Here is a 27,289-nt window from a genome sequence, read left to right on the forward strand (position 1 = left end):
TGTCACCTGGCCAATCAGATCTTGCCATGTTAGCATACACTAACGCAACACGATCTTGTGAGCACCACTAGGGCTGTCCAGATTCATCCGGTAACCCGATCCACCCGAAAAACCGACCGGAACCGACCCGAATCCGGCCGACCCGACTGCTCCGGCGGGTCGGCGGCGGATCTTCACCACCAGAAACCGATTCCGGCGGATCGGTTTCGGTTTTCCTCCCCTAAAACCCGAAAAATCCAAACCGACCGAAAGATTTCCAGATTCCGGCCAAAATTTCCAGATCCCGGCAAGAATTTCCAGTTTCCGGTGAGAATTTTCCAGAATCCGGCGAAAAACCCAGATTTCGGCGACATTTCCCTTAGATCCAGTGAGATTTTGACCGGATCTTGCGAAATCTCATCAAATCCAGTTAGATTATCGCCGGATCTAAGGGATATATCGCCGGAATCTGGAAAATTATCGCCGGAATCTGGGTTTCTTCGCCGGATCTGTGTTTTTTTCACCGTTTTCTCGCCGTCTTCTCAGATCTACGACTCCGACCGACCCGCCCGCCATCCGTTCATAATCTGAACCGCCCGACCCGATTACTCAGCGGGTCGGCGGCGGGTGGATTTTTCCCCCACCCGATTCCGGCGGGTCGGTTCCGGGTTGGGCACAAACCCGACCCGAACCGACCCGTGGACAGCCCTAAGCACCACAGTTAAACAATTCTCGAATTAGAAATTGCGAGTTGGAATTGGAAGCCATAATTTCAATTCCTTATCTTATTATTATTATTACAATATATAAAAATGAGTTTTTGTTTTGTTTGTACTTTGTAGAGTAATAAAATGACTTTTATTAAAACATAGTTTAATCTATTTTGGTGTGTTTGTTTTTCAAAAAAAGAAAAAAAAAATTATATAGAGACTTAACCAAAAAGATAAGATCGAGAACTTATAATGTACTGAGAACGCACAAAGCTCACCGTTTCAATGAGAATTTTTTTTTTTTCTTTTCTTTAGATAGATTGAGAAGCCATTGAGAAAGGGTCAATAGGGATGGGATTCTATGTGATGAGAGTTTGGCGTGACAATGGGGATGAGTTAGGAGAGAGAGAGAGAGATAATACAAATTTGGGAAAGTGTTGAGATAGAAAGAGGCGTCAAGGCTAAGTGTTAGGAACACAATAATCAGTGAGTGTTCTTTCAAAAATTCAAGTGGAATCTTGAATAAAAAGGTTAAGGGGATAGGATTTCAAGGGTTATTTGATTTGTTTATAATTGAATGTGGAAGTGTGGGTGAGATGTGGGATGGGTTCTCAAGGATAAATGGCTTAGGGATTGATTGTAATACAATAAGATTTTGGAATGGAGTGAGAAATGTTGATATGGTTGATGGGATTAAGGTTTGAGTGCATGGATGAGTTGAGAGATGGAATGGGTTGTAACTATACTTTAAGAGAGTCACCTTTTTTTCAATTAAGACCTCTTCCAGGGGGGTCTCTTTCTCAAAGCATAAGAATATCAAGTCTATCAACAATTTAGTAGTTTCACTCAATGATTGGAAAATAGGTTACAATTGGTATAGAACCAAGTTGTGAACAACCAACTTGGGGTTTATATGTTCCATGATTGCATCTCCATTGGTGGTCCTTATGTTGGAGCTCAAGGTTGATGACAATGGGTTGATTGACATGGGCTTTTGGTGGGGATGCAAGCGGTAAAAGAAAGTGACGTTTGATAGGAGCTTGAGCCGACAATAATGGTGGTTTAAGAGTTTGGGTGTGGTGTTTACAATGCAATCAAAGATTACAAGTGGGTTTATTCAAAATTGAAGATTTGGGTATCTTGTAAGGAGAGGTCAAGTTGTGAAATTGCAGATTTTGATGAGTTAGATAGAGTAGTGTTTATGTGCGCGCGGGGGTGGCAAGTGTGGGAGAAAGAAAAACTTATTGGGATTCAATCACAACTCAAAAATTGTAGAATGTGATTCAATAAGTTTTCATGCACCCGAGAGAGAGAGAGAGAGAGAGAGAGAGAGAGAGGCGAACACATGGTAGGGGTGGGGGAACCCACGAAGAGAGAGAGAAAGGTTGAGGGGAAGCTTAACAATGTTAAGTTGGAAAGGGTTTTGTTAAGTTGACACTTGATTAGGACACCTGTTATTTTATAATATGCCACCTAAGTTGTTTGAAGGAATTTCTTTCAAATTATGTTGTAGCTAAAGTTTACCCCTTTTATGGGATTATCCTTTATAATGATGGTTATAAGAATGAAAGAGGAAATTCTAAAATATATATTATCATTTTATTGGAATTTCAATCTATCTATTAAATGGAAAAAAAATGCAAAATCAAAATAGGATTTTTTTTTGGGTGGATAAAAACCAATACAGTAACATAAAACTGAAAGATGAAGAAGAACAAATGATAGCGTATAGAGTTGTTTTTTGATCAAACTTTTTAAAGCTCTTGTGACCAAATTTTAAAAGAAAATAGGAAAAAAAAATTGAGAAAATAGAGTAATTATTTGACACACTCTAAAACTTTAGAACCAATTTAACCAAAAAAAAAAAATTATCATTATAACAAATTAAACATCATACTTTCACAAGGTACTACTACTTACATGATTTCCCTTATAAATGTCAAGTTCTCTCTCTCTGTTTCGGGAAAAAAATTTGGTTGCGTTCATATTTCTATCAAGTAAAAAGCATGTTGATTTGCAATTTTATTTTGTGTTGATCTGGTTAGACTATATTAAAGAAAATCTAACCATCTAAATAAAGAGTGAGGTTTTATTTGACACTTATAAAAGTGTGACTTCATAGTGACAAATTCAAAAGTATGAAATATATAAGTTTTATATATGTACGTGTGCGTACATTTTTTTCCCTACTAGAATAAATAATATATATAATATAAAACCACCTAAGATGGTGGATGTTTGCCATAGATCCCTGCCAAGTTTTCAAAATAAAAATGATTGGAAAAAATCTCATTCAATTTAAATTTATTAATTTCACCAAGAGTCTCGTAACTCAATTAATTATAAATTTTTTGTGTTTTCAGTGAAAACATTTAGGATTCAAATCTTCATTTCTTATATTGCAATTATCAAATTAACAATAAAAAAAAAAAAAACCACCAATATCCATCAATATTAATCCAAATGCAAACTCGGGGTGTGTATGTTCCATGAGATGGTGGATGTTTGCCATAGATCCCTGCCAATTTTTCAAAATAAAAATGATTAAAAAAATTCTCATTCAATTTAAATCCATTAATTTCACCAAGAGTCTCGTAATTCAATTAATTATCATTTTTTAGTGTTTTTAGCAAAGACATTCAAGATTCAAATATTTTTCTCTCATATTGTAATTATCAAATTAATAGTAACCAAAAAAAAAACCACCAATATCCATCAATATTAATCCAAATGCAAGATGCATGACCTTTAAAAAGATCTAATAATCTTAAGAAACCCAAGTAAATCACAAGAAATCAAATAAATGCAACATATCTCATATCTGACAAAAAAATGGAGGAAATCTAAACATTTAATTTGCCACAAGCATAAAATTATAAATTTTATTTTTTTGGTTTTTGCCCCCCAAAAAAAAGTAAAATTCAAACAGCTGGATCATTTACAAACTTTGATTAATTAATTAGGACAGAGTTTGCAAAATGCACCAAACATATCATTTTTCTACATGTAAAGTATAGACTATAGAAGCTATAGTTTACCAGCTGATTGTTTACTTCATTCGCTTTATTCAAATCGTGGTTTCTCACTTTCCTAAAATGTCAATAAGGCTAAACAGGAATATGGTTTGGGTTCTCAATCAGCACAGCAGCATATTGATTACCCTGCTCGGAAGCTTGCCACCACAAAGAATGTGCACGTTGATGCCTTTCTGCATCTGTGCACAATCCATATTCTCCCATGCACATGCTTCGTTTCCCATATACATGTCGAGTATCCATGCAGCATTGCTCTGTGCAACCTCATAACCTAGCTCAGCCATGCATCTTTGAATACAAGAAGAGCGCAGTGCCCACATCACCTTTTAAATATGATTCAAGTGCCCATCTTGATAACAAACTCCATGGTCCACGTTCTGCAACAGATTTGTAGAATCTAATTGCCTAAAATCATATAAAGCTCAATCATTGATTGGTAGATAAATCAGAGTTAGGGCAACTCAATAAGATTCAAGATAGCTGCTAGGAATTTACATGCAATTCAAATATCTAACTCTCAAAAGGATTGTAAAAAATTTTGATCATTTGGGGGGGGGGGGGGGGGGGGGGGGGGAAAGGAAAGTGCTTTGATAAATCCAAATCCATTGGCGATCGAATGTAAAAATTTTTCCTTGGGGAGACAAAGTAGTTGTTAATTAAATTAATTGGTCAAACGCATTTACTATCTTGCCATTAAATAACTTGTCAAAAAGAACAGCTACAACAACAAAGCCTTAAGTCCCAAACTTTTGGTTTGGTTGTTGATTCTTAACAAATTAAATAATCAACATTGTAGGTTTCAGTTAGCTCAACTGGTAAAGTCTCTAATGGTTGAATAAGAGATTTGGGGTTCAATCTCCGCCTACACAAAAAGTTGATTGATGTCTTGATCTGATGATAAAGGGTATCATTAAAAGTGGATATTATAGGTTGATACCCTCTCAAAAAAATAAATAATAATCAAGGTTAATTTCATCTATTCATTTTCTCTATTCTATCCTATACAAACACTCTATCACCTTCTTAATTAGCAAGTAATTTTTAACTATTTCTACTAATAATATTATTAAAGATCTTTATCTTTTCTTTTTTTTTGTCATTTCTTTAACTTGAATCGATAAGCTACTATTATTTTAAATGAATTTCTTTAATTTGAATTATATCTTTCTATGTATTTCTGTTTATTTTTAAATATTTTTAATAATTCTAAATATAAATGCAAATGCTAGTGATAATTTGTAGTACTTATTTTTGAGTTGGTTTCACATTGGCCCAATTAATTCTGCCATGTTTATCTTAAGTTTTCGAAATCAGGACCCAATTACTTTCCATGGGCAATCAACAGCACACCCGGGCAATGTGCTAGCTCTCCTTGATTTTTTTTTTGGTTGTTGTTGATGATATTTTCCAACACGTAACTTGAATAAAATTCTAAACGTGGTAGGGATATACTAATTTCTCAAGGAAATCATCCTTATAATTAGGTAGTATATATGGAGAGAAATTCATAAGGATAATTTCCTTGAGAAATTAGTAATTGATCGAGAAGTTATATGAATTCACAATCTTATCTTCTCCTTGCTCTTATAACGAGAGGAGGTGCTATTTGAACTAAAACTGGCTTATAAGTTATAACTTCTTTTAAACTATAATATCATAAATGCTATTTTTCTAAGTTCTAAGAGTACTGACCAAGAAAATCACTAAACTTTTAAGAGATAACTGTCAAAAAGAAAAAGAAAAATCAACAGGAAGACAGATATCTTAGTACATTAGAAATATAAAGTATGTGAAACATAAAAAAACAAACAAATGACGATAAAAGAATGTGATCAAATTTAATTTACCATAGGAAGGTTCTTCTTAAAAAGCCCCTCGCCCGTATGAAACATCTTTGCTAACTGGTAGATTACCTCTGGTTGACCCGTATTAGCAGCCGCTATAAAATATTTAAATGCTATCTTCACATCCTTCTTTACCCCAATCCCTTTTAGATACATTACTCCTAGGTTATAGTGGCCGTGAGGATCATGCAAATTAGCGGCCTTTGCAAAGTACTCTATTGCCCGTAATAAAAATGATTAATATAACGAGTGGTGGCAAAAAACTGTCTAGCTTGTACGTAAAACAGTTTTGAATCACATTTTTTCAAATTACAACTTTGTTAAACATGTAGTTCTTTTTTTGAAATAAAAAAATTTAAACAACCCCATTTTCAAAAAAAAAAAAAAAAAAAAACTGAAAATATAAATTGTTTCAAACTATAGACACCACATGTTACAACTTGCAAGTATTATTCAAGTGAGGATCAAGGAAATGTTTTAACTTTTGTGTAGTAGAGCTATGAATAACTCTTATGGTCCGTTTGGATTGAGGGGAAGGGAGAAAGAATAGATTAGATTTAGCACAAAATTAGCTTAGTTTTAACCAATATTATTCTACTCCCCTCCACTCTCCCTCCATCCAAATGGGCCATTACTTTGGTGTAATTCTTTGTGTCTACTCCATAGCCTTTGACATACAAATAGCCCAACCTATTAAAAGCTAAGAAAAGTTGTTGTTTGGAGGCAAGGGTAAGGCATTCAAGTGCTTTAGTGTAGTTCCTCTCAACCCCAGCACCTCGTGCATACATCTCTCCTAGTAGTTCCATAGACCTAGGCTCCCCCTCCTCCATAGCCTTGAGAAACCATGACATAGCTTTGGCATGGTCGCACCTTAAACCTTTGAGACCAAAGAAGTAAAAGAAGCCAATCTTGTACATGGCTTCAGCATTCCCATTGAGTACTACTTGATGTTTTAACATCTGGAACTCCTCGTCATCCTCCCCTCGGAGCTTCCTTAGTGCATCCTCATTCTCTTCTGCTCCATTGTTAATCCTCACTTGTTCAATCATTAATGAATCTTTCGATATCCGGAAACTATTTTCAGCTGCTTCCGCTAATTCAGCATAGAACTTAACCGCTTTATCATAGATCTGTAAACAAAGCAAAATCAAGGTCAAAATGCGCAGTTGGACCCTAACTATAGCTCATAAGCAATTTTAGACATAAGTCTAAGGTGATTGCTTTTTAGTCATTATAAACTTCTTTTTTTTTTTTTTTTTAATTTTTTAGAAACATACACACAAGGAAGAGAGAAAATGGATTTTAACATAAAGTTATTATGTAAAAACTCAAAGCTTCGAAAAAAGAAGAAAACTAAATAGAACTTAGTTTTCTTGTTCACAAGTAAAAGTGATTACAAGCAACTAAGAATAGATAGAAAATATCTAATCCCTTATATATAGAATTATGGAAAAGAAAGAAGCAAAATCTAACTTCCTTCCTTGATTAAGTGGGAAAACAATTTTAATCTAACCACTAATTACAAGCTAATACGTGGACTTAGTTAATAACAGAAATGGGAACTAATCTATCTAGGTGATACGGCAGTGTTTCACTAAAACATGTATTAAAGAGATTGCAAAACGATGTCATGTCAATAAGTGCCATAAGCTTCTCATTTACATAAAACTACCTTGTTTCTCAAAAAAATAAAAAAAATAAAAAAAAAACAAAAAAAAAAACACAAAACACAAAACAAAAAACTACTTTGCTTCTTCTTTAGTCTTCTTTTGCTTTTTGTGCTCTGAACATGTATCTCAATTTTCAACACATTATAAACTTAAGTCACTGCAAAGTAATAATGTGTCAAATTTTAGTTTAGCTACGTGGTCTAAGGAATTAGCGGACTAAATGGCATATGTACTAAACTTTAGAGAACCCAAAATTAATCTAACTAAATAATTAAAGGTAAAAACTTGTTTTACACAATACATGTTAAATTCTAGAGTTTGATATTGTTTTTAAGTTATGTTCTTGTAACAATTCATGTTCACAAATGTTCGATCATAGTGTGCTTGGACAAATTTTTTTATTGAAATATTTTATTTTAAAAAATAAATTATATATATATAAAGTGAAGACTTAAAAAAAAAAAAAACGATAGATTAGTTAAGAATAATAAATAAGCGGACGTACATGTTAAGCTAAATAAACAAATCTATACTATTGCTTTACCAAAGTAACATAAATTTGATTCTAAATTAATTATATAAAAAAAGACCTACATAAATTGTACTTGATGTAACAACTAGATATTTTTACATCAGTAAGTAGAATCATGCCTTTAAAAATAAAATAACAAATTGAAGTTTTAATGTGCAAAAACCATACATATAATATATTGAATACGTCACTAATTTGTCGTAGATTTTCTTACATTTGGATGTTGCTTCACGATTACATGAATAACTTGTTATTTTTCAAACTGATCTTTATTATTACTATTACTAATATTTTGATAGGTGTATGTGATATAGAATTTCAAACTATAGTTTTTTCTTTTTTTTTTTCAATAGACCAAGTCATTAATCAATTTTGGTAGGTAAAATTTGAATTTCATATCTCACATTAAAAAATAAAAGGATTTATCAGTGGAATTAACTCGCGAACATGAATTCACTTTTCAAATGAAAATTTTCAAAAAAAGGTAAAAACCCCTCGACGCTCACTCACAGCATGGCGCTTAGTAGGTATAAGCGAGGGCCATCTTGGACTGCATGTTACCGCCATTGGCAGCGAAGTGATGGAACAGTAAAGCTTTTGTATTTGTTCCTCTCTCCCATCATTCCCGTCCCGTACAGAAACCCTTGCACCGACCTCGATCGCGTGCGCATGCATGTCCCTCAGATGCGGCTGCATCGATCTCCGACACAGCCTCCTCCATCACTGGCGCGTTGCCCGAGCTCGCCGCCGAGACCATCTTGGCGACTCCAGAGGTGTACATCGAATCGAGCTCCGAAACAGAGACAGGATTGGCGTAGCTGGAGTCAGGCTCGAAGACTGAGCGCCAGGAGCCAGGGTCGAACTCGTCCCACTTGGCCGAGTAGTCATCAGAAGAGGATGTGGTGGTGTCTTTGAAATCGTCTTCAGAGAGAATGAAGAAGGAGCGGGCGGTGACTGAGAGAGGATAGAGAGAGAAAATTAGGAGAGAGAGTATGAGATTTTGGATTGCTATAGGCATTGTTTTCATTGATCAATGATGTTCGAGCAGTAGAAGAAGAGGAGAAGAAATTTTAGGATTTCTGGGAATGGGTAAAATATGTCGGAGATTTATCTATTTCACGTAAGTGACATGGTAGTTATCAAAATTATTGAGGTAATTCATAAAAAAAAAAAAAATCACTGATGTAGATTTTTGACTGTTCCATGCAGGTACCTTCTCTGTAATAAAAGTTGGAGCAAACGCGTTCGTTGATAGGATATTGGAACAACTTTTTTTTTTATTTGAGCAGCAGACCTTGGAACAACCCACAGTTTTGTCTTTATTTCTTTCTTTCATTTTTTTTTTTTTTTTTTTTTGATGAGCACAGTTTTGTCTTTTGCACGTGGACTCGTTTATCTAGTTTGTATCGCTACTGAATTTTCAAGGAAATTGAGCCTATTTTAAGAATCCTAATGCAGCATTTGCCAAAAACTCCAAATTCCACAAGCGAGTGTTTGTTTGTTATGCCATAGATTTGACTTTGAGTACCTTATTTGCTAAATATGAAAAGATTAAGGGGTTAGGATTTCAAGGGTTATTTGGTTTGTTTATAATTGAATGTGGAAATGTGGGTGAGATGTAGGATGGGTTCTCAAGGATAAATGGCTTAGGGATTGATTGTAATGCAATAATATTTTAGAATGGATCGGAGCTAGCTAGAGAGAAATGTTGATATGGCGATGGGATTAAGGTTTGAGTGCATGTATGAGTTGAAAGGTGGGATGGGTTGTAACTACTTTAAAAGAGTCACTTTTTTCCAATTGAGACCTGTTCTAGGGAGTCTCTTTCTCAAAGTAAAAGATTATAAAGTCTATCAACAATTTAGCACTCAATGATTGGAAAATAGGTTACATGTACAGAATCAAGTTGTGAACAACCAACTCAGGGTTTGTGTGTTCCATGATTGCCTCTCCCATTGATGGTCCTTATGTCGGAGCTCAAGGTTGATGACAATGGGTCAAACAACATGGGCTTGTGCTGGGGATGCAAGTGGTGACTGGTGAGAGAACATGAAGGTTGATAGGAGCTTGAACCGACAATAACAGTGGTTTAAGAGTTTGGGTGTGGTGTTTACAATGCAATCAAAGATTACAAATGGGTTTATTCAAAATTGAAGATTTGCGTATTCTGTAAGGAGAGGTCAAGTTGTGAAATTGGAGATTTGTTGAGTTAGATAGAGTAGTGTTTGTGCCGGGGGGGGGGGGGGTTGGAGGAGGGGGGGATGGGGGAGAGAAAAACTTACTGGGATTCAACCACAACTCAAAAATTGTAGAATGTGATTCAATAAGTTTTCATGCACCCGAGGGAGAGAGAGAGAGAAAGAGAGAACGGCGAAGACATGGTAGGGGATAGAGAGGGTGAGGGGGAGCTTAATAGTGTTAAGTTGGAAAGGATTTTGTTAAGTTGACACTTGATTAGGACACAAGCTTGTTATTTTATAATATGCCACCTAAGTTGTTGTTTGAAGGAATTTCTTTCAAATTATGTTGTAGCGAAAGTTTATCCTTTTTTATGGGATTATCCTTTATAATTTGATGGTTATAAGAATGAAAGAGGAAATTTTAAAATATATATCATCATTATATTGGAATTTCAATCTATCTATTAAATTTAAAAAAAAAAAAAAGCAAAATTAAAATAGGATTTTTTTTTGGGGTGGATAAAAACCAAAATGGAAACACAAAACTGAAAGATGAAGAAGAACAAATGATAGAGTATAGAGGTGTCTTCTGATCAAACTTTTTAATTAAAGCTCTTGTGACCAAATTTTAAAAGAAAAAAAGAAAAGAAAAGAAAACATTGAGAAAATAGAGTAATTATTTGACACACTATGAAACTTTAGAACCAATTTAACAAAAAAAAGAAGAAGTTTTATCATTAATTATAACAAATTAAACGTCATACTTTCACAAAGTGCCACTACTTACATGACTTCCCTTATAAATGTTAGGTTCTCTCTCTTTTTTCTGGAAAAAAAGTTGGTTGCGTTCGTATTTCTATCAAGTTAAAAGCATGTTGATATGCAATTTTATTGTGTTCTAGTTAGACTATTAAAGAAAATCTAATGAGACTTTATTTGATACAATTATAAAAGTGTGACTTCATAGTGACAAATTTAAAAGCATGAAATAAGTTTTTATATACGTGTGTATACAATTGGGCATCTCTTGGTCAATTGGTATTTTAAACGAAGACATTCAATATTTAAATTTCCTTGGACAAAATTTGGTTCCAAACATATTCCAACTTATTATGTGACAAATTATAAATAAAAAAGTTTACCTCCAAATAAGTTTGAGTCAAAACCAATTTTTATACTAGTTTAAGTGATTTACACTTATTCAAAGGCAATTATCTAACTTCAAGGAAGAGGTTATAGGTTTGGAAGTATTCCAACTTATTATGTGACAAATTATAAAATTATAAATAAATAAAAAAGTTTACCTCCAATTAAGTTTGGAGGAAACTTCCTTCAAACCATCGTTTGAGTCAAAACCAATTTTTATGCTAGTTTATGTGATTTACACTTATTCAAAGGTAATTATCTAACTTCAAGGAAGAGGTTATAGATTTGGCAGTGCCTAACTTAGCTTGATATGACTTTTATGTGAAGTGTCCAAGTTAACAATGAGAACAAGGAAATAACCTAAATTAACAAGTTTAAGATAACAAAACCTATTCAAAGTGATATGCACTTGAATTGATAATAGGCTGTTTTACAAACTTACAAGCATGAGAGTCTCTTACAAGTCTACAAATTTTTTTTCTTTTTATAGGAAAACTAAAACTTTGTTAATTAACAAAAGACAACATCATGGTGAAGAGCTTGTTCCAAAAAATAAGGACTCTCTTCCATCCAAACTAAATAACCAACAATGTCAATGGCATGCTTAGCTAAAAGATGAGCTAGTCTATTTCCTTTCCTAGGCACATGAGCAAACCTTACATAACGAACCTCCTAGCAAGAGTTTAGAATTCCATACACAACAGGAGCTACCACAGCAGGGGAAGGAGATAATCTAGCAAGGATACTATAAACATTTGGAGAATCACCTTCTAAATTTATTCCTGTAATTCCACATTCTTTGTAAACTGAAGGCCAACTTCAAAAGCTTTTGCCTCAATGTTTTGATACAGATTGTTTTGATAAAAAAGAGATGATACTTTGTATTTCTGTGACTAATTTTGTGTCTTAATGTTGAAATATCTCTCCCTATTTATACTCGAGGCTCGGATAGTTTGCCTTGTCCTTCTGCTAGTGTCATGTTTTTATTGCTTCCATATCTATAAATTTTGGCTAAAATACCCTCTAGTAACTGCATCAAGGTAACTGTTTGTATTCACGAGCACCCATTTAGACAAAACCCCCGAGATAATTGCTATTATTCAATTTCTCGTAGATTGATGCCGTTTGTCTCTCCTAAGGGCTTTGGTATGTTAATTTGTTACCTGTCTCCTACATGGCCTACTCTTATCTTGCCAGATGTGCAATCAATAAAATTAAGGAAAAATTATATTTTACCACCTAAACAATATCTAAAATTATACTTTACATCCTATACTTTTCGAATGAATGTTTTGCACCATAAATTATGACTATTGTTATATTTTATACCCCAACATCAAGTTTGCTATTAACTTGGAAGAAAATCCAAAGTTTATGGTCTGAAATGTAATTAATAGTTTAGGATGGTAAAATATAATTTCTTATTTATTTTTAAGGAATTGAGAAAATGGATAATTGAGTCTTTTTAGGCGGTATCATACTTTTCCATTCAAGTTAACCTCAAACTTGATGTTGGGGTGCAAAGTGTAACGAGTGTTATTGTTTAGAGTGCAAAAAGTTCATTAAAAAAGTTTAGGATACAAAATGTAATAAATGATATAGTTTAAAATGGTAAAATGTAATTTCTCCTAAAATTAAATATTTGGTATAACGTGCATTACATGGCGGATAAAGTTTAGCTACAAAATTAGTTGTACCCTTAGGCTATAAACATACTTAATATCTTTTTATTGGAGGTGAATTTTGACAAATCCACCATTGGATTACATATTCTTCTTATATTCTCAATGCTTGCAAAATTTCAAGAAAATTAAAGATCAATAACTATGTCATCAATAAATTTTTTAAATTGCAAGTTTTTGTAATTTAAAATTATGCATAAAATATAGGCTTATAGATTATATAGTAAATAATATCTGATTGATACAAAATTTAAGATGTGTATTAAGAGCATAAAGAACATGCAATTAACGGTTAGATTTTCAAAATATATTGTAATATTTATTTTACTGACGCTTCGCTTGTTTCAATGGAAAACCTTGTGTAAAGATAGTTTTCCATGTTTTCTAGCGTTTGATAGTATAAAAAAATATGAGTCAAATGAAAACTATCTTTGGTCAACATAAAAAGTAAGGCTTATTTTTAGAGATTATTTTCCATTAAATTTTTTTGGAAAATAACTATATCTCATAGTAAGTTAAATAAGGGAAGTTAGGAGGTTATTTTTCAACTCATTTAAAATTGCTACCAAAAATTGGAAAATGAGATAGTTTTATAGAAAATATTTCTTGGAAAATGACTCGTTTTCTAGAAAACGTCATTATTAAAACAAACAGAGCGTGAGTGAATTTGTAGCCTTATACTATAACTAATTTTGTAACTAAACTTTGTCCTTACATGACAATCTAAAAGCCCATACACATATAATTTTAGTAAAAAACAAATGTACCTTCAAATCGGAATAAAATAGGTAGGATTTCAACTTCTAGTAAAATCTTTTGTTTTTGAATAACATATTTATGTTCAAATCTCACCTAATACCAAAACTCAAGTGATATGTTAGTTAACTCTCAATTAAAAAAAAAAAAAAAAAAAGGCTGGATTGTGTATTAGTATGGGAACGAGGGAGGAGAGTAGCAATGCGCCAAACTTTCAATTGTGTACTAGTATAAAAAAATAAAAATAAAAGGCTAGATTAGTAGATTACCAGGCTTTTGTCTGTTTACACATGAGTCTGGTTTATAATATTAGCTTCTTCATTCAAATCGTCGTCTCTCACAATGTCAATAGAGCTCAAACTTTCCCGTGCAAGTCGTATCTATCACCCTTCGGTAGCTCATCTCTCTCTCTCTCTCTCTCTCTCTCTCTCTCTCTCTCTCTCATTCTCTATATACACACATAGATACCTACTATTTCTGTCTCTCTCTCTATTCTCTAAAAAGATGAGTATTGGAATTTCAGGAACCTCTGGAGGGAAAAATCACAGTAAAATCTTCTTCTTCCATTTCTCACTATGGTGTTCGTCTCACTGTCAATGGATCCGTCAATTTGCAGGTGGGTTTGAATCAGTCCTCTCCGTTTGGTTTCCCAGAAAAAATGACGGAAAATATTGTTTTTAAACGAGATTCGTATTTTTTTTTTTTCCTTATTTCTCAGCAACCAAACAGAGCTATTTATTTCTCTTTTCGTTTCTCTATCATAGTAAAATCTCAACTGAAATGCTTTTATTTGTTTGAAGATTCGTGGAGGATCGGCTGGAATTATTGAGTCCTTATATGGTGTTGTCAAGCCTATCTCCATTTTGTAAGTTCAATCTTTGAGAAGCCCTAATTTTGCGAAGTTCATATTTTGAAGCCATAACTCAATTATACCTTTCAGTTTATGTGAATTCTGGTTCCTATATAATGTGTAATTCCGGTTTCTGTGTTTATTTTTGGTCTATGTTAATTATGTTTGTGATGATTTGTAATGTAATAAACTATTAATATTAATAGCTATTCCATTGAGCTACTTAGTTGATTGTTTCTTTCATGATAGTTAACTTTTATGTTTGCCTCATATGGAGATTTGTACAGATAATTTGTTTTCTCTTACTTCGAAACAGAAATAAGAGTACAGAGGTTAGACCTTCCGGGAAGATTGGTTTGGGTACAACAGAGGTATTACATCTCCGGAGAACTATCCTTTTTTCTTTTTTTACAATTCTTTGCTTTGAAATTGATAAATTACCAATTGTCCCAAACGTTTAAACGGTTAGGAAATGGAAAATTTAATTACTTGACCATTATTTTTGCACTCTCCGTTACATGTGAACCATATTCTCTCTTGATAATTGGGGTCCAACACGAGATTTTTAAAATTTTTTAAATGAGAGGTAGAGTGGAGACAGGGTTCAAACTTAAGACCACCTGTTCTGATACCATGATGAATTATTGATTATCCCCAAAACTTAAGTTATTAGGACATTGTGAATCTAGTTGTTTGATTAATATTCTACCAGACACAATATCATGATTTCAAAAATGGTGCAGCAGCAGCACTACTGATGAAAGAGTTTAACTTGAAGGTCTTCTTTAATTGGCCTTCTCTATAGTTTATCTTTAGAAATGTGCAATGTTGTATCCTTGGGTATTGGGACTCAAGTATTAGTTATAAGTCTCCTAGGTTCTGCTATGGAAGCTCTCTCCTCTTCATGTGTGGTGTGAACTTCCCTTTTTACTCCCACCATGAATTTTGAATGCTTCTGTATAATTCTAAAATTTACTTAGGTAACATATTTTCTAGCTTAAATGTTCTGTCAGCTTCTCATAAAAAAAAAAATAATTAAAGGGTTGAGTTACTTTTCTTCTCCTGTCTGGTTTACGTCTTTAGTAGCCTTATCTTTTCTGCTCTCTTTCAAAGTCATGCTAAATGCATTTTGGTTTTGATCTTTGGTTTAGTTTGTTATTTGTTACAGATTTGTGAATTGCATATTCCTGTTGTATCCTCTGTAATTTATAATTGTTCATGTATTGTGGCAGATACCATTTTCCATGTTTTTGAGACAGCCAGGAAAAGACAACCTAGAAAGATTTTATGAGACCTTCCATGGAGCCAATATCAGTGCTCAGGTGAGTGTTTTTGTCTTGATAGAATCTCTGCAGGTTCACCTTTGTGTTGAAAGTACCATTTGTGTTTGTCTCTCTTTTTCGTCCCTTATTTAGGCATTGTTTTTCTTATACATTTAAGTGACAGTGGATGATTAACAACACTTTTGATAGTATCTGGTAACTGTAGATATAATAAGAGGATACCTACAAAAAACATTATCTGCAACAGTGGAGTTCATAGTCGAAAGTGATAAAGGTATGATTCAGTCTTAGTCTTTCTTTATGTTATCTAGATAATAAAATTAATTTACTTTTTGTTATGCTGTCGGCAGATGATCTTCTCGAGCGACCAGTTTCTCCTGAAATGGTTATCTTTTATATTACTCAAGACACACAAAGACATCCACTACTTCTTGAATTAAAATCAGGTGTGCTTCTTATCACATTCCTCTGCTATCCCTTTCTCTTGTTTTTTTTTTTGGTCCCTTAACATTTGAAGTACTAATTTCAATTTATGTGGAATGCTGGAAATGTTTGTCTTTTTGTTTTTTAATGCATTTAAAAGGCCGCATACTTGAAAGCCTAGATGCATTGCAAAAAAAAATTCTTATCTAGGTGTCCTCTATTTTTATCCTCTCTTTGATTAGTATTGAAATTATGGTAATGACATTATCTGAGAATATAGTAATGACTTTATCCCACTTCTGATAATAGAGGTTACTGACTAGGTGGATTCAGGGTGACAGGAAAGATGTCCACTCAATGTTCTTTATCAGATCCCATCACTGGTGAACTAACTGTAGAAGCGTCAGCAGTTCCCATTTACTCCATTGACATTCATTTGCTCCGTGTAGAGTCAATTCTTCTTGGGGAGAAAATTGTAACTGAAACATCTCTGATTCAGAGTACCCAGGCATGTGACATTTTACATCTTTTTAACTTATTTAAAGTTAGTTAACATTATATTTAACATGCTATATAATTTCTTTTCATTTGTTAGATAGCAGATGGAGATGTCTGTCATAATATGACTCTGCCCATCTATATTATACTTCCTCGCCTTTTGACTTGTCCAACAATCTTAGCTGGGTGAGTTGCTGCTTGCTAGTTATAAGTAATTGTTCTCAAATCTTATCTGAATACATTTTTGTAAGAGTATTTTTTTTAAAAAGTTTTTGGCCCCAAGGGGAGAGGAAATTTGTTATAGCAAAAGCCAATTATATTGCACTTTTAAGTGTGATTACCAATTGAGCTCAATGAGAAATTTATTTCCACTAATTTTGTCAAAGCGAGCATTAGCATCTTGGCTTTTCTTTTATGAAGAAATACTTTTCCATGAACAAATGGCAATTGAATATGAATATGACACATGCCAAGACTATAAGGCTTTGGGGCGCCCTTGTGTCAATGAAGAGGCACATCCAATCGAAAACCTTTTTGGTCCAGGGTTATGAATAGATAAAAAATAAAAAATAAGTCTTTTGCTCTGTGGTTAATTATCCATGGTACTTGTTGGGCCTTATTGATTTGTAAGTCTTATTCTTATAGTGAATGTTTTATATGATTGATTTTGATATATTTTATTCAAGGGTTAGCAGTACTTCACACTAGGGTTTTTTGTTTATAAAAGTTTGTAACTCTTTTATTGAATTAGTGTTTGATAACTTGAGATTTACAGATTTTCTTGGTTTGACATTTGATATTGTGACTTGTGAATGTTTCTTTAATTTATCCTGTCAATTTATTTCTCTGATTTCCTGCACCTCCATTCTTCTTCAAACCCGCAATCAGATCTGGAAACCATTCCTTACTGCATAGAAATCTCAATTTACCCAAAGCACAAGGAGTGTAGCGCCTCTGATTACTGAAGTGAAGTGTGTTTACTAAAAATATGCACTTTTTAGCGCTTTGTGCTTTGGACTTTTTGGAAAAGTCCCAAGTGCCAAAGAGAAAGCTCTTTTACTTTTTTTGGGGAATGTTTTCAAGCTTGGCCCTTTAAAAGAAAAATTCTGGGCATGTTCTCTCTTTCCTCATTCTTCCCCCTAAAGAAAAGCAATATCTCTTTCTTCTTCTTTTTTTTCTTTTATTTTTGGGGGGGATTCCCTTTCCTGAACATATTGTGTTTGCTTCTATTACTCTCCAGTGCTTTTCCCCGCCTGTTGCATTTGCACTCTTTAACTTAAAAACAAAGCACTGATTTTGTTATGTTTCACTTTCACCCCAAACATAGCATGATTTGTGTTTATTGTTATTTATATTATTTCGTAAGTGACAAATTAGTTACTTGCACAATGCTCTATCAATTTTAGCTAATGGGCCAAACATATTTTAGTATTTATATTCTTTTAACATTTTCCCCCTTATATGTTAATATCAATTATATTTGAAAATGAACGCTTTACTTCAATTAGGTGTGGGCTTGTGCTTAGGCTCTAAGCAGAACTACACCGACCATGCCCAACCCCGTTTCCCATCAAAAAACAAATCCTATCTATCCAAAATACAAAATCAGTGTACAGAAACAGCCCATTATACCGACCATGCTTCCCTCAAAAACACTAAAATCCGAAGCTTTTCTCACCCTTACCCACCACACCATGTTTTAAAACCTTATTCTCTGTTATTCAGATTTGAGTGACATAACAATCAATTATAGACTAAACACATTTGATGCAATGGAGTTGGTTTTTAGCTTACATGAAGGCATTTGCATATTGACAAATGTGGGATTAGTTTTGTGTGACCCATGATAGACTAAAGATTTTTATGATTATGTTTAGGATCAGTGTTTCAAAATGAATGCAATCTTTATTGTGACCATGCAACAGCATGAAGCCTAATCTGCATATGATAGAATTTTGTGGCTTCTTGCTATATTTTTGAGGAATTAGCTTTTCTCAAGGGTGCCCCCCATTTCTTCTCATGTTATTCTTTTTTTTCTTAAATAAAAAAGGGGGTGGGAGGTGAATTCCCTAAGGGAGTTAGGAAGTTTGAAAAGACAACTGTATATGATTTCTTTGATTGGTTCAACACTTTTAGCCATTAGAATTTGCCTGTTTGTCCTAGGAACTAGAATTTAATAGATCATATGAATTCATGTGTTGTGTGTGCTTTGTACTTTAGAAAGGGTGATATAGATTATTTAGGCAAATCAGCAAGTTGGCAACTAAACTTCAGTTAACACATGACAAAAAAAAAAAAAAAAAATCAAAGATGGGGACATTTAAATTTATTTTTTTAGTTCTGATATCTTTGGTGTTCCTTTTCCTGGTAACAATTGGTCTTGTTAAACAGAACAATGATGGTAAACCAGAGCTGCCATACCTTCTAAATGTAGTAGATTTCAGCACATGTTCTTCACAAATATATACAGCTGATGTGCTCTGTGGTTCTTCTACTGCCAGTATTGTATTTATTAGATACAACTGAAACTACTAGTAGTGTTGACTCCATTTTTTTAATTATATCTGCAGTCCATTTTCAATCGAATTCAAAGTTTCCGTAGTCATAAGCTTTCAGTCACAGCTATATAAATTGCATCCAAAATCTGATCCCACAACCCCTACGCTTTGGGTAAGCATCTTTTAGTTTTATTACTAAAGCTGGTTATTTGTGTTTTTTAATTGATGAATGGCCCTAAATTGTTGTCTGAAGTTGTGCTTTCTCATATTTCAGACGGCAATGGAATCTCTGCCACTTGAACTGGTTAGAACAAGGTAGGTTGATTTGCGCAAAGGCAACAATTGATGGAGAGACGATGGTCATACATCAAGTACCCTGTAGATTGAGAAAATAAACTCACTATTGATTTTAATTTCCCTTTCATTAGGAACTGCTTCTTAATCCATTTGTATGTAATCAATGTAAAAAGCTCAATACTTAAATTAACTAGTCACAAACCCTTGCGTGTGATAATTTTTGTTTTGTTATTTGGAAAGTTAGAATGATAATAATATATTATTTCTTCAAAAAAAAAAATGATAATATATTATTTGGAAAGCTTGAATGATAATATATATTAGGATTTATTTGCTTTAATAAGCTTTTAAAAAAATATATATATTTACATTTTGGTTGGTTTAACAAAAATAGTTAACTACAACTTGAAATAATTCAATAAATAGTAATGTATTCCATAATCATACATTTCGTAATATCTAGTATATTATTGGAGACTAGTTTTAAAATAGGTAATAGAATTGGTGCAGTGGTACGTAAAGATGACAAAGATGCCGTAGATTCTGATATTGTCGTTGGGTTATTGGAGATGCTAGGTGATTGTAATCGATTGGTGAAAGATTTTAAAATGGCTAGGGTAGATTTAGTGAATTTGTAATTCAAAATGTCAGAATTCGCTTGATTGAAGCACGTAATTCAAATGGAAGACAATATAATATAACCTCCTAACATCTTCTAAAGATTGCTGCCGTCATTTTCTGGGATTTTAATGTAGAAAGCTTATATCGTGATATAGTTGAAAATAAAACCTCAGGATTGCAATGAATGAGTGAGAATTGTTCAAGTTTTGTGTCATTGCAATATACCTTGCTATTTTTCATATGGCAAAGGTGGTTTTATGAATGTATATATTAATATCGCCATTATTTCATAATTCATATACATGAAAAATAAATTACATGAAACAGTATTATTTTTTCGGTTACAAACGGAATACCAATTGATTGAAATTGGAAACCTCTTTCTCAAAAAAATTGATTGAAACGAAAGTAAACAAATTTCTTTAAGTTACCTTAGAAATTCAAAGGGAAAAAAAAAAAAACTTTTACATAGCAGTAACATAACCACTTTTAAGCTATTTAAGACATGCCATGAGATTTATTTCTTATTGATAACATACAAAAGGCAAGAGAATAAACTTTTCTTATCAAAAAAAAAAAAAAAAAAACTAGCAAGAGAATAAACTTTCCCTTTACATAAATAGAGATGACCTAACAACTATAAAAATTTTTTTTAAAAAAATTACTCGTTATATACAATGTATGTTCTATACTACATCAGTTTCTCAAAAAAAATGTTCTATACTACATCTCAAAACTATTTGTTTCTCTATTGAAGAGAAAAATACTCCTAGTTTACAAGGTATATTCTATTATGCCTCTCAAAAACTTTTTTTTTTTCTCTATTTCATAAGATAAATCAACATCATAGCAGATTTCAACTATGCTCTGTTATGCACATCATTGCAAATATATATATATATATATATATATTTTTTTTTTTATGTGTATTTCCATTCTAACAACAGTTCAGCTGAATCGAGTACAAACTATTGATAATATTGTCAATTAAAAAATGAGCTACAATCTTATCAAGCAACTTTCTAATCAAAAAGAGAATTGGAAAGAAAAAAAGTCCGAGTTTCAAGAGTGTGGCATGCTGTCAACGGAAAAAAATTCAGAACTGATCACTTTTGGACATGTTTCTTATAGATGAACGGATTAGATTTGGATATCAAAATTTATTTTTATTATGTATACTTTAACATATAAACATCTTAAAACTATTATTTCGACTAACAAAAAAGAGTTTCTAATTTCTTTTAAATTAAATTATGTTCCAAATTACTTAACCAACTATTGGACCAGCAGAAAACGATCATGGTCGAGTATCTGTTGTCCCAATGAGAAATATTGATATCATAAGACATAAATGCAGAGTAAGCTATATAATGTTCCTACAATAAAAAAAATAAAATAAAATAAAATAAAATAAAAAAGAAAAATAAAAGAAGATTTGTTAAATAATATTACTTTAAACTATTTATAACTCATATACTTTTGCATCCAACAAAAGAATCAAAATAATAAATACTCTGTGGGAACTTTCAACAGATCAAATTGAGGATGATTTTTACACCAACAATCCGAGACCCTTTGTTGTAGTAAGTAGACTAGTAGTAACATCTACGATTGTGAACATATTTCGAGGTAATATATTTTTAAAAACATATTTGTTCATTTAGATAATTAACATTTTTCTTTTATTAAATTTAAATACAGTAGAACACTATTTGTCATCTACATGTGCAACAAAAGTGTACATAAATTTAGAAAAACATGAGACTGCAACCTTGATTGAGAGGTAATGTTTTAAAAAGCCTTCTTTTTTTTTTTTTTTTTTTTTTTTGAACATACTTTCATTCTAATAGATTAATTTAATATAATATCAATCTTCATATATAATAATTATTAACTATTTTTTAATCCTATTCTTCTACCATGAAAGAAATATGGAACGTATTTGAATTGAAGGAATTCCTCAACAATTAAAGGAACAAATACCACATGAGAAAAGAAAAAAAAAAAAACACAAAAAATAGGAGGACAATCAAGATAAAATATCCTTGGAATGGGAGTCTAATGATCAGGTACTCAACAATTACTATTAAGTAACATTATAATTTACACCAATAGTATAATTACTTTTACCAAAAAAAAAAAAAAAATAAAGATATCAGTTAGGGGTGTTCATGGTGCGGTTTTTGGTCATTTTAAGCACCATACTCTACGGTTCAATTTGGCCAAATTCATATCCGCACCGCATCGCACCTCAATTTTGCGGCACATGTATAGTGTAGTGCAGTGTACAAAGTATGGTTTAGTTAGTTTTGAGATGGTATATTTTTAAAGATGTCATGGCCAATTTACTATTAATCATGACAATAGTAATTTTTTTTTTCTCAAAAATAATAATGACAATATGATAGTAAGTTTTTTTTTTTTTTTTTTTAATATAACCTATGTGAAAAAAAAATTACACAAAAAAAAAAAAAAATCATGGCAGATTGACAATAAACTAAAAGGACTACAAATATATAGTGTATACAAAACAAAACAAAATAATATTAAACTTCTAAACTTTTGATTTTGTGAGAGTGAGATGGAGAAGTGAATGATGCTTTAAACTTGAAAGAGTTTCAACCTATGACGTTCACTTTTGACCAAGACACCAATCGGTTTAAACTTTTGATTCTGTATTTAATCAAAGCGAAATTGTTTTAGCATGAAATTGAAATGAACTAACGCTAGGCTAATCACTTGTTTCATATATTATTAAATTATTAATATATATTTAATATGAAATATATATATATATATATATATATGGGTGTGGTGCAGTGCGGTTTTGTGCAGTTTTCTTATCATAAAATTGCATAATGCGGTGCAGTGCAGTGCTTTGCAGTTACTTCATTTTGCGGGCGGTTTTAGTCGGTTTGAGTATGATCGTGTAGTTTGAGAAGTTTGGTGAACACCCTTAAATTGTCAGTTGCAATTTGGAAAAATATTTTAGGGTAAACTACATATTTGGTCCCTATACTTTACACCATATTTCATTTTAGTTCATAACCTTTCAATTATGTCAATTTGGTCCCTAAAATTTTAGTGTCGAGTCAATTTAGTCTCTGCTATTATATTTTAGATGAAAATTGCTAACATAGCGAACGGCCAAAATAAAATTTTAGTTTATTTTCACATCAACAAAAGTTAATTTTTTATTTTGGTCATTAGACACATCGTCAATTTTCATCTAAAAGATAACCGTAGATACTAAATTGACACGATACTAAAAGGTTACCGATTAAATTGACACAATTGAAAAGTTAGGGATCAAATTAAAATATGATGTATAGAATAGGGACCAAATATATAGTTTACCCAATATTTTATCAGGTGAATGAAAATTAATAATAATGTCAACTATGTATTGTTTAGTAAAACAATGTGTAAGACAAAGCATTTTGAGAGAGAGAGAGAGACAGAGCTATTGGAGTTAGAAAGATTTTAATACTATTCTAAATTAAAATACTATATAATTGATTTAAAAAAATTAGTCTCCGAAAAAAATGTAAAATAATTTATGTCAATTTTTCAAGATGACCCCACTCAATAGTGTCCCAAACTCACTACTCACACCCTCTGCCAAGTCATATATCGCATGTTTTCTATTTTTTAATGACAAAATTTTAAATGTACCACTTTAGTGTTTAGCTGTATAATTTTGAACACGTTTATTAATATCAACATTGATATTAATAAATGTATTAAGAATTATACAACTAAAGTGCTACATTTAAAATTTTGTCCTTAAAAAATTGAAAACCATCTGATATATGATTTGGCAGATGATGTGAGTAGTGAGTTTGGGACATTACTGAGTGAGGTTATTTTGAAAAACTTGACATAATTTTTTTTACATTTTTTTAAGAAGACTAATTTTTTAAATCAATAATATTGTATTTTAATTTAGAATAATACTATTAAAATCTTTTCAACTCCATTAACTCACTCAATTAACATGACCTCTCTATTAAAATGCTTTGTCTTACACGTTACTAGTATTATTTTTGTGTGATACATGGCTTGATAAAGATTCATATGTAAGCTCAAAAAGTTTAGAATAATTAAAACTAAATTATAAAATAAATAGTAATAATAGATTATAAAATAAATAAATAATTTTAATTAAAAAAACTACTTTAAGTTTTGATTGTTTAGAGTTTAGACTTTATCAATGTTTATCTATTTTCATATTTTAAAATTCTCTTTGTACTTTGTGTTAATTTCTTAATATGAGATATAGAATGAGTTTGATCGTTTCTATTTGTGTTATGTTTAATCTATGTCCTAACCAACACAAACAATAATAAACAAAATAGTTCCTTAATACCAATTTTTTTCCTAGTGATAGTCTAATTGAAAGAATCAACACACTCACAAATACAATACAATACAATAACCAAAACCAAAAATAAAAACATACACAAAAGAGTTCAAAATTTGAATATATAAAAAAAAAAAAAAACTTACAATAAGTAAGATGAATTTATTAGATTAAAACATAAGTATAAGTTGCATTTTGGAAAAAAAAAAAAAAAATACAACAACGTGGGGTGTATTGTGTGGGATTTAATTATAGGGATGATTTATTGGTTAAGAGGGATTGTATTGAAAAATCATAATTGAATATATATATAATTTCTAAAAATGATAATAGATTTTTAGTTGGAGTATAATTTAAATTTCTAAAACTTAGATGATAAAACTTGATCTAAATTAAGTTATTGTTAAATCTTATCCCTTAGTCAAGAGCTTTGTAGCTTAATATCCTAATAAAATATTAATTTAATAAGATATAACTTGAGGAAAAAAAAATAAAAATGTGGGTTGTGTGGGATTTAAGTTTAGAAATATTTTATAACAGACTTTTAGTTTGAATAGAATTTAAATTTTTTTTAAATTATTGTTAAATCATGCAACTTGAGGAAAAAAAAAAAAAACAAAAACGTGGATTGTGTGAGATTTAAGTTTAGAAATCATACCCTACATAATAAAAGTTAGACTTAGAAATTGTGATTGTACCAAGTAGCTATTCTCACTAATTAGTAAATTAATGATATATTTTTGGTTAGGATATATTTCCTCTAAGAGATAATATTTAACAATTGTTTTTTACTAATTAGTGAGAGTAGTCACTTGGTGCAATCACAATTTCTAAATCTAACTTTTATTATAGAGTATATGATATGGTTTTACTAAACATAATCTTGAAAAAAAAAATATATATATATATATATATATTAGAATACAAAACAGTACGTTGAAAATAATAAATTATTAGAATAATTAAAGAAATACTGTACACATCAGTAGTGTGATAAAGTCATAAATCCCGTAAAACATGTCCACGTAATCTCTTGGAATGTGTAAACATTCATTTCAAATTGTTGATACATCAATGTGGCTTACTTTGCTTGCAACACATGGTACACGAGCAGTGGACCTAAGGCCCCCCACCCCCGCAAATATTTGGAAAAAATAATATATATATAGTGGAATTATTTTAATAAAGAAATGCTATATTTACAATATTTTTACAATAAATCTAAAGTGGCAAGTTATTATTGGTTGTTATGTGTGCGCAAAAAAGTTATTTAGTTGTGGATTAAAATTAGAACTAATAATAACTTACCACTTAGGATTTATTATGAAATTATTGTAAAAATATTGTAGAGGTAGCACTTAAATAATTTTCCTCCACTACATAACCATGTGTGCGGTTAAAATACTTCCTGCAAAAGCAGTTGTGTAGCTGTGTAGGCTACTCTCACTTTCTCATATTTTTATTTGTTCTTAAAATATTAAAATAATCAATGTATCATAACATCATAAATGTATATGATTAAAATATATTATTTTTATCATTTTATATATATAAAAAATAATATAACATGTATTTGGTTGTAGTTATAGCTATTTTTTTTTATTGAAATTTGAATGATTGTTTATCTTTTATTTAAAAATCTTTAAATTATTAGTATTTTTTTAAAATTTTAGTCATTATATTTAATGGGTGATAATTTAATTTGAAAAATCTAAGTTTATGGACAAGTTTAGGAGTTGGTAATTCAGAAATAATACACTTTTGGGTTTTGATTATTAAATTGTATATACATTATGTTAGTATGGATATAATTAATATATACACAAAAATAATTAGTTGTCTAATTTTATATTTGGCCCCCCCAAATATAAATTCCTGGCTCCGCCACTGTATATGAGAACTCTCTAGTACTAATACTAATACTAATTAAGCTAAAAGTATGGACAATCTACTTTTCTATGGAAGACAAAAATGAAACTGTGTGTATCTTATCTTGATCTTGCCTAAAAAGTTTAGCGATTCTCTTTTAACAATTGTGAAAATTTGGATTAGCAATTAATAAGTTAACTCATGTTGTATGTTCATGCTTTGATTATATGGTATAGTTAGTTACAGCATGTAGTAATAAGCTATAATGGATTAGTGGTGTTATTTATAATAGCGTAAATTATAAATTACATCCCTAAAGTTTGATAATGTTTAGATTTTATACATTAAAATTTCAAAATTTGGATTTTACCTTATGAAATTGGAGGTGTTGGAATTTTATATGTTTCAAAATTTAGATTTTACCCTCCAAACTTTAGGGGTGTTTAGATTTTACTTCCTAAAATTTGGGGGTGTTTGAATTTTACACCCTAAAATTTCAGAATTTGAGGGAGTAAAATCTAAATTCTAAAACATTAAGGTGTAAAATCCAAACTCCCCCAAACTTTAGAGGATAAATTCCAAATTTTGAAATTTCAAGGTGTCCAAACACCCCTAAACTTTACGGTCGTAATTTGCAATCTACCCTTTACTTTATTTTCTAAAGAATTTGTTGTTACATTGTCTTTGTTTTGTTGAACAAAAAACAATACTACTAATATAATAATAAGGAAAAATTGCAAATTACACTCCTAAAGTTTGGAAGTGTTTGAATTTTACACTTTAAAATTTCAAAATTTGAATTTTACCCCTTGAAGTTTGGGGGTATTTGGATTTCACACTCTAATATTTCAGAATTTAAATTTTACCTTTATAAATTTTAGGGATGTTTAGATTTTAATTTCTAAAGTTTGGGCGTATTTAGATTTTACATCTTAAAGTTTCAAAATTTGGAGGTGTAAAATCCAAACACTCTCAAAATTTAGGGGGTAAAATCAAAATTCTGAAACGTCAAGGTGTAAAATCCAAATACCTCCAAACTTTAGGGGATAAATT

General features: G+C 31.3%; 1 protein-coding gene and 1 pseudogene across 1 annotated transcript; one reads left to right on the plus strand and one right to left on the minus strand.

Annotated features, from left to right (window-relative positions):
- Nucleotides 1–3,796: 3,796 nt before the first annotated feature.
- LOC115964615 lies at nt 3,797–8,788 on the minus strand (annotated as a pseudogene).
- Nucleotides 8,789–13,740: 4,952 nt separating this feature from the next.
- Nucleotides 13,741–19,609, plus strand: LOC115962936 (vacuolar protein sorting-associated protein 26C-like). The gene is made up of 11 exons (XM_031081822.1): nt 13,741–13,927; nt 14,058–14,150; nt 14,335–14,399; nt 14,701–14,755; nt 15,617–15,706; nt 15,857–15,941; nt 16,018–16,113; nt 16,414–16,598; nt 16,686–16,774; nt 19,159–19,258; nt 19,361–19,609. Exons 1-11 carry the CDS (start codon nt 13,877–13,879, stop codon nt 19,403–19,405), a joined length of 954 nt encoding a protein of 317 aa, XP_030937682.1. The 5' UTR covers nt 13,741–13,876; the 3' UTR covers nt 19,406–19,609.
- The last annotated feature ends 7,680 nt before the right edge of the window (nt 19,610–27,289 follow it).

Source organism: Quercus lobata, chromosome 10 (genome assembly GCF_001633185.2).
Source record: "Quercus lobata isolate SW786 chromosome 10, ValleyOak3.0 Primary Assembly, whole genome shotgun sequence".
Classification (NCBI taxonomy): Eukaryota; Viridiplantae; Streptophyta; class Magnoliopsida; order Fagales; family Fagaceae; genus Quercus; species Quercus lobata.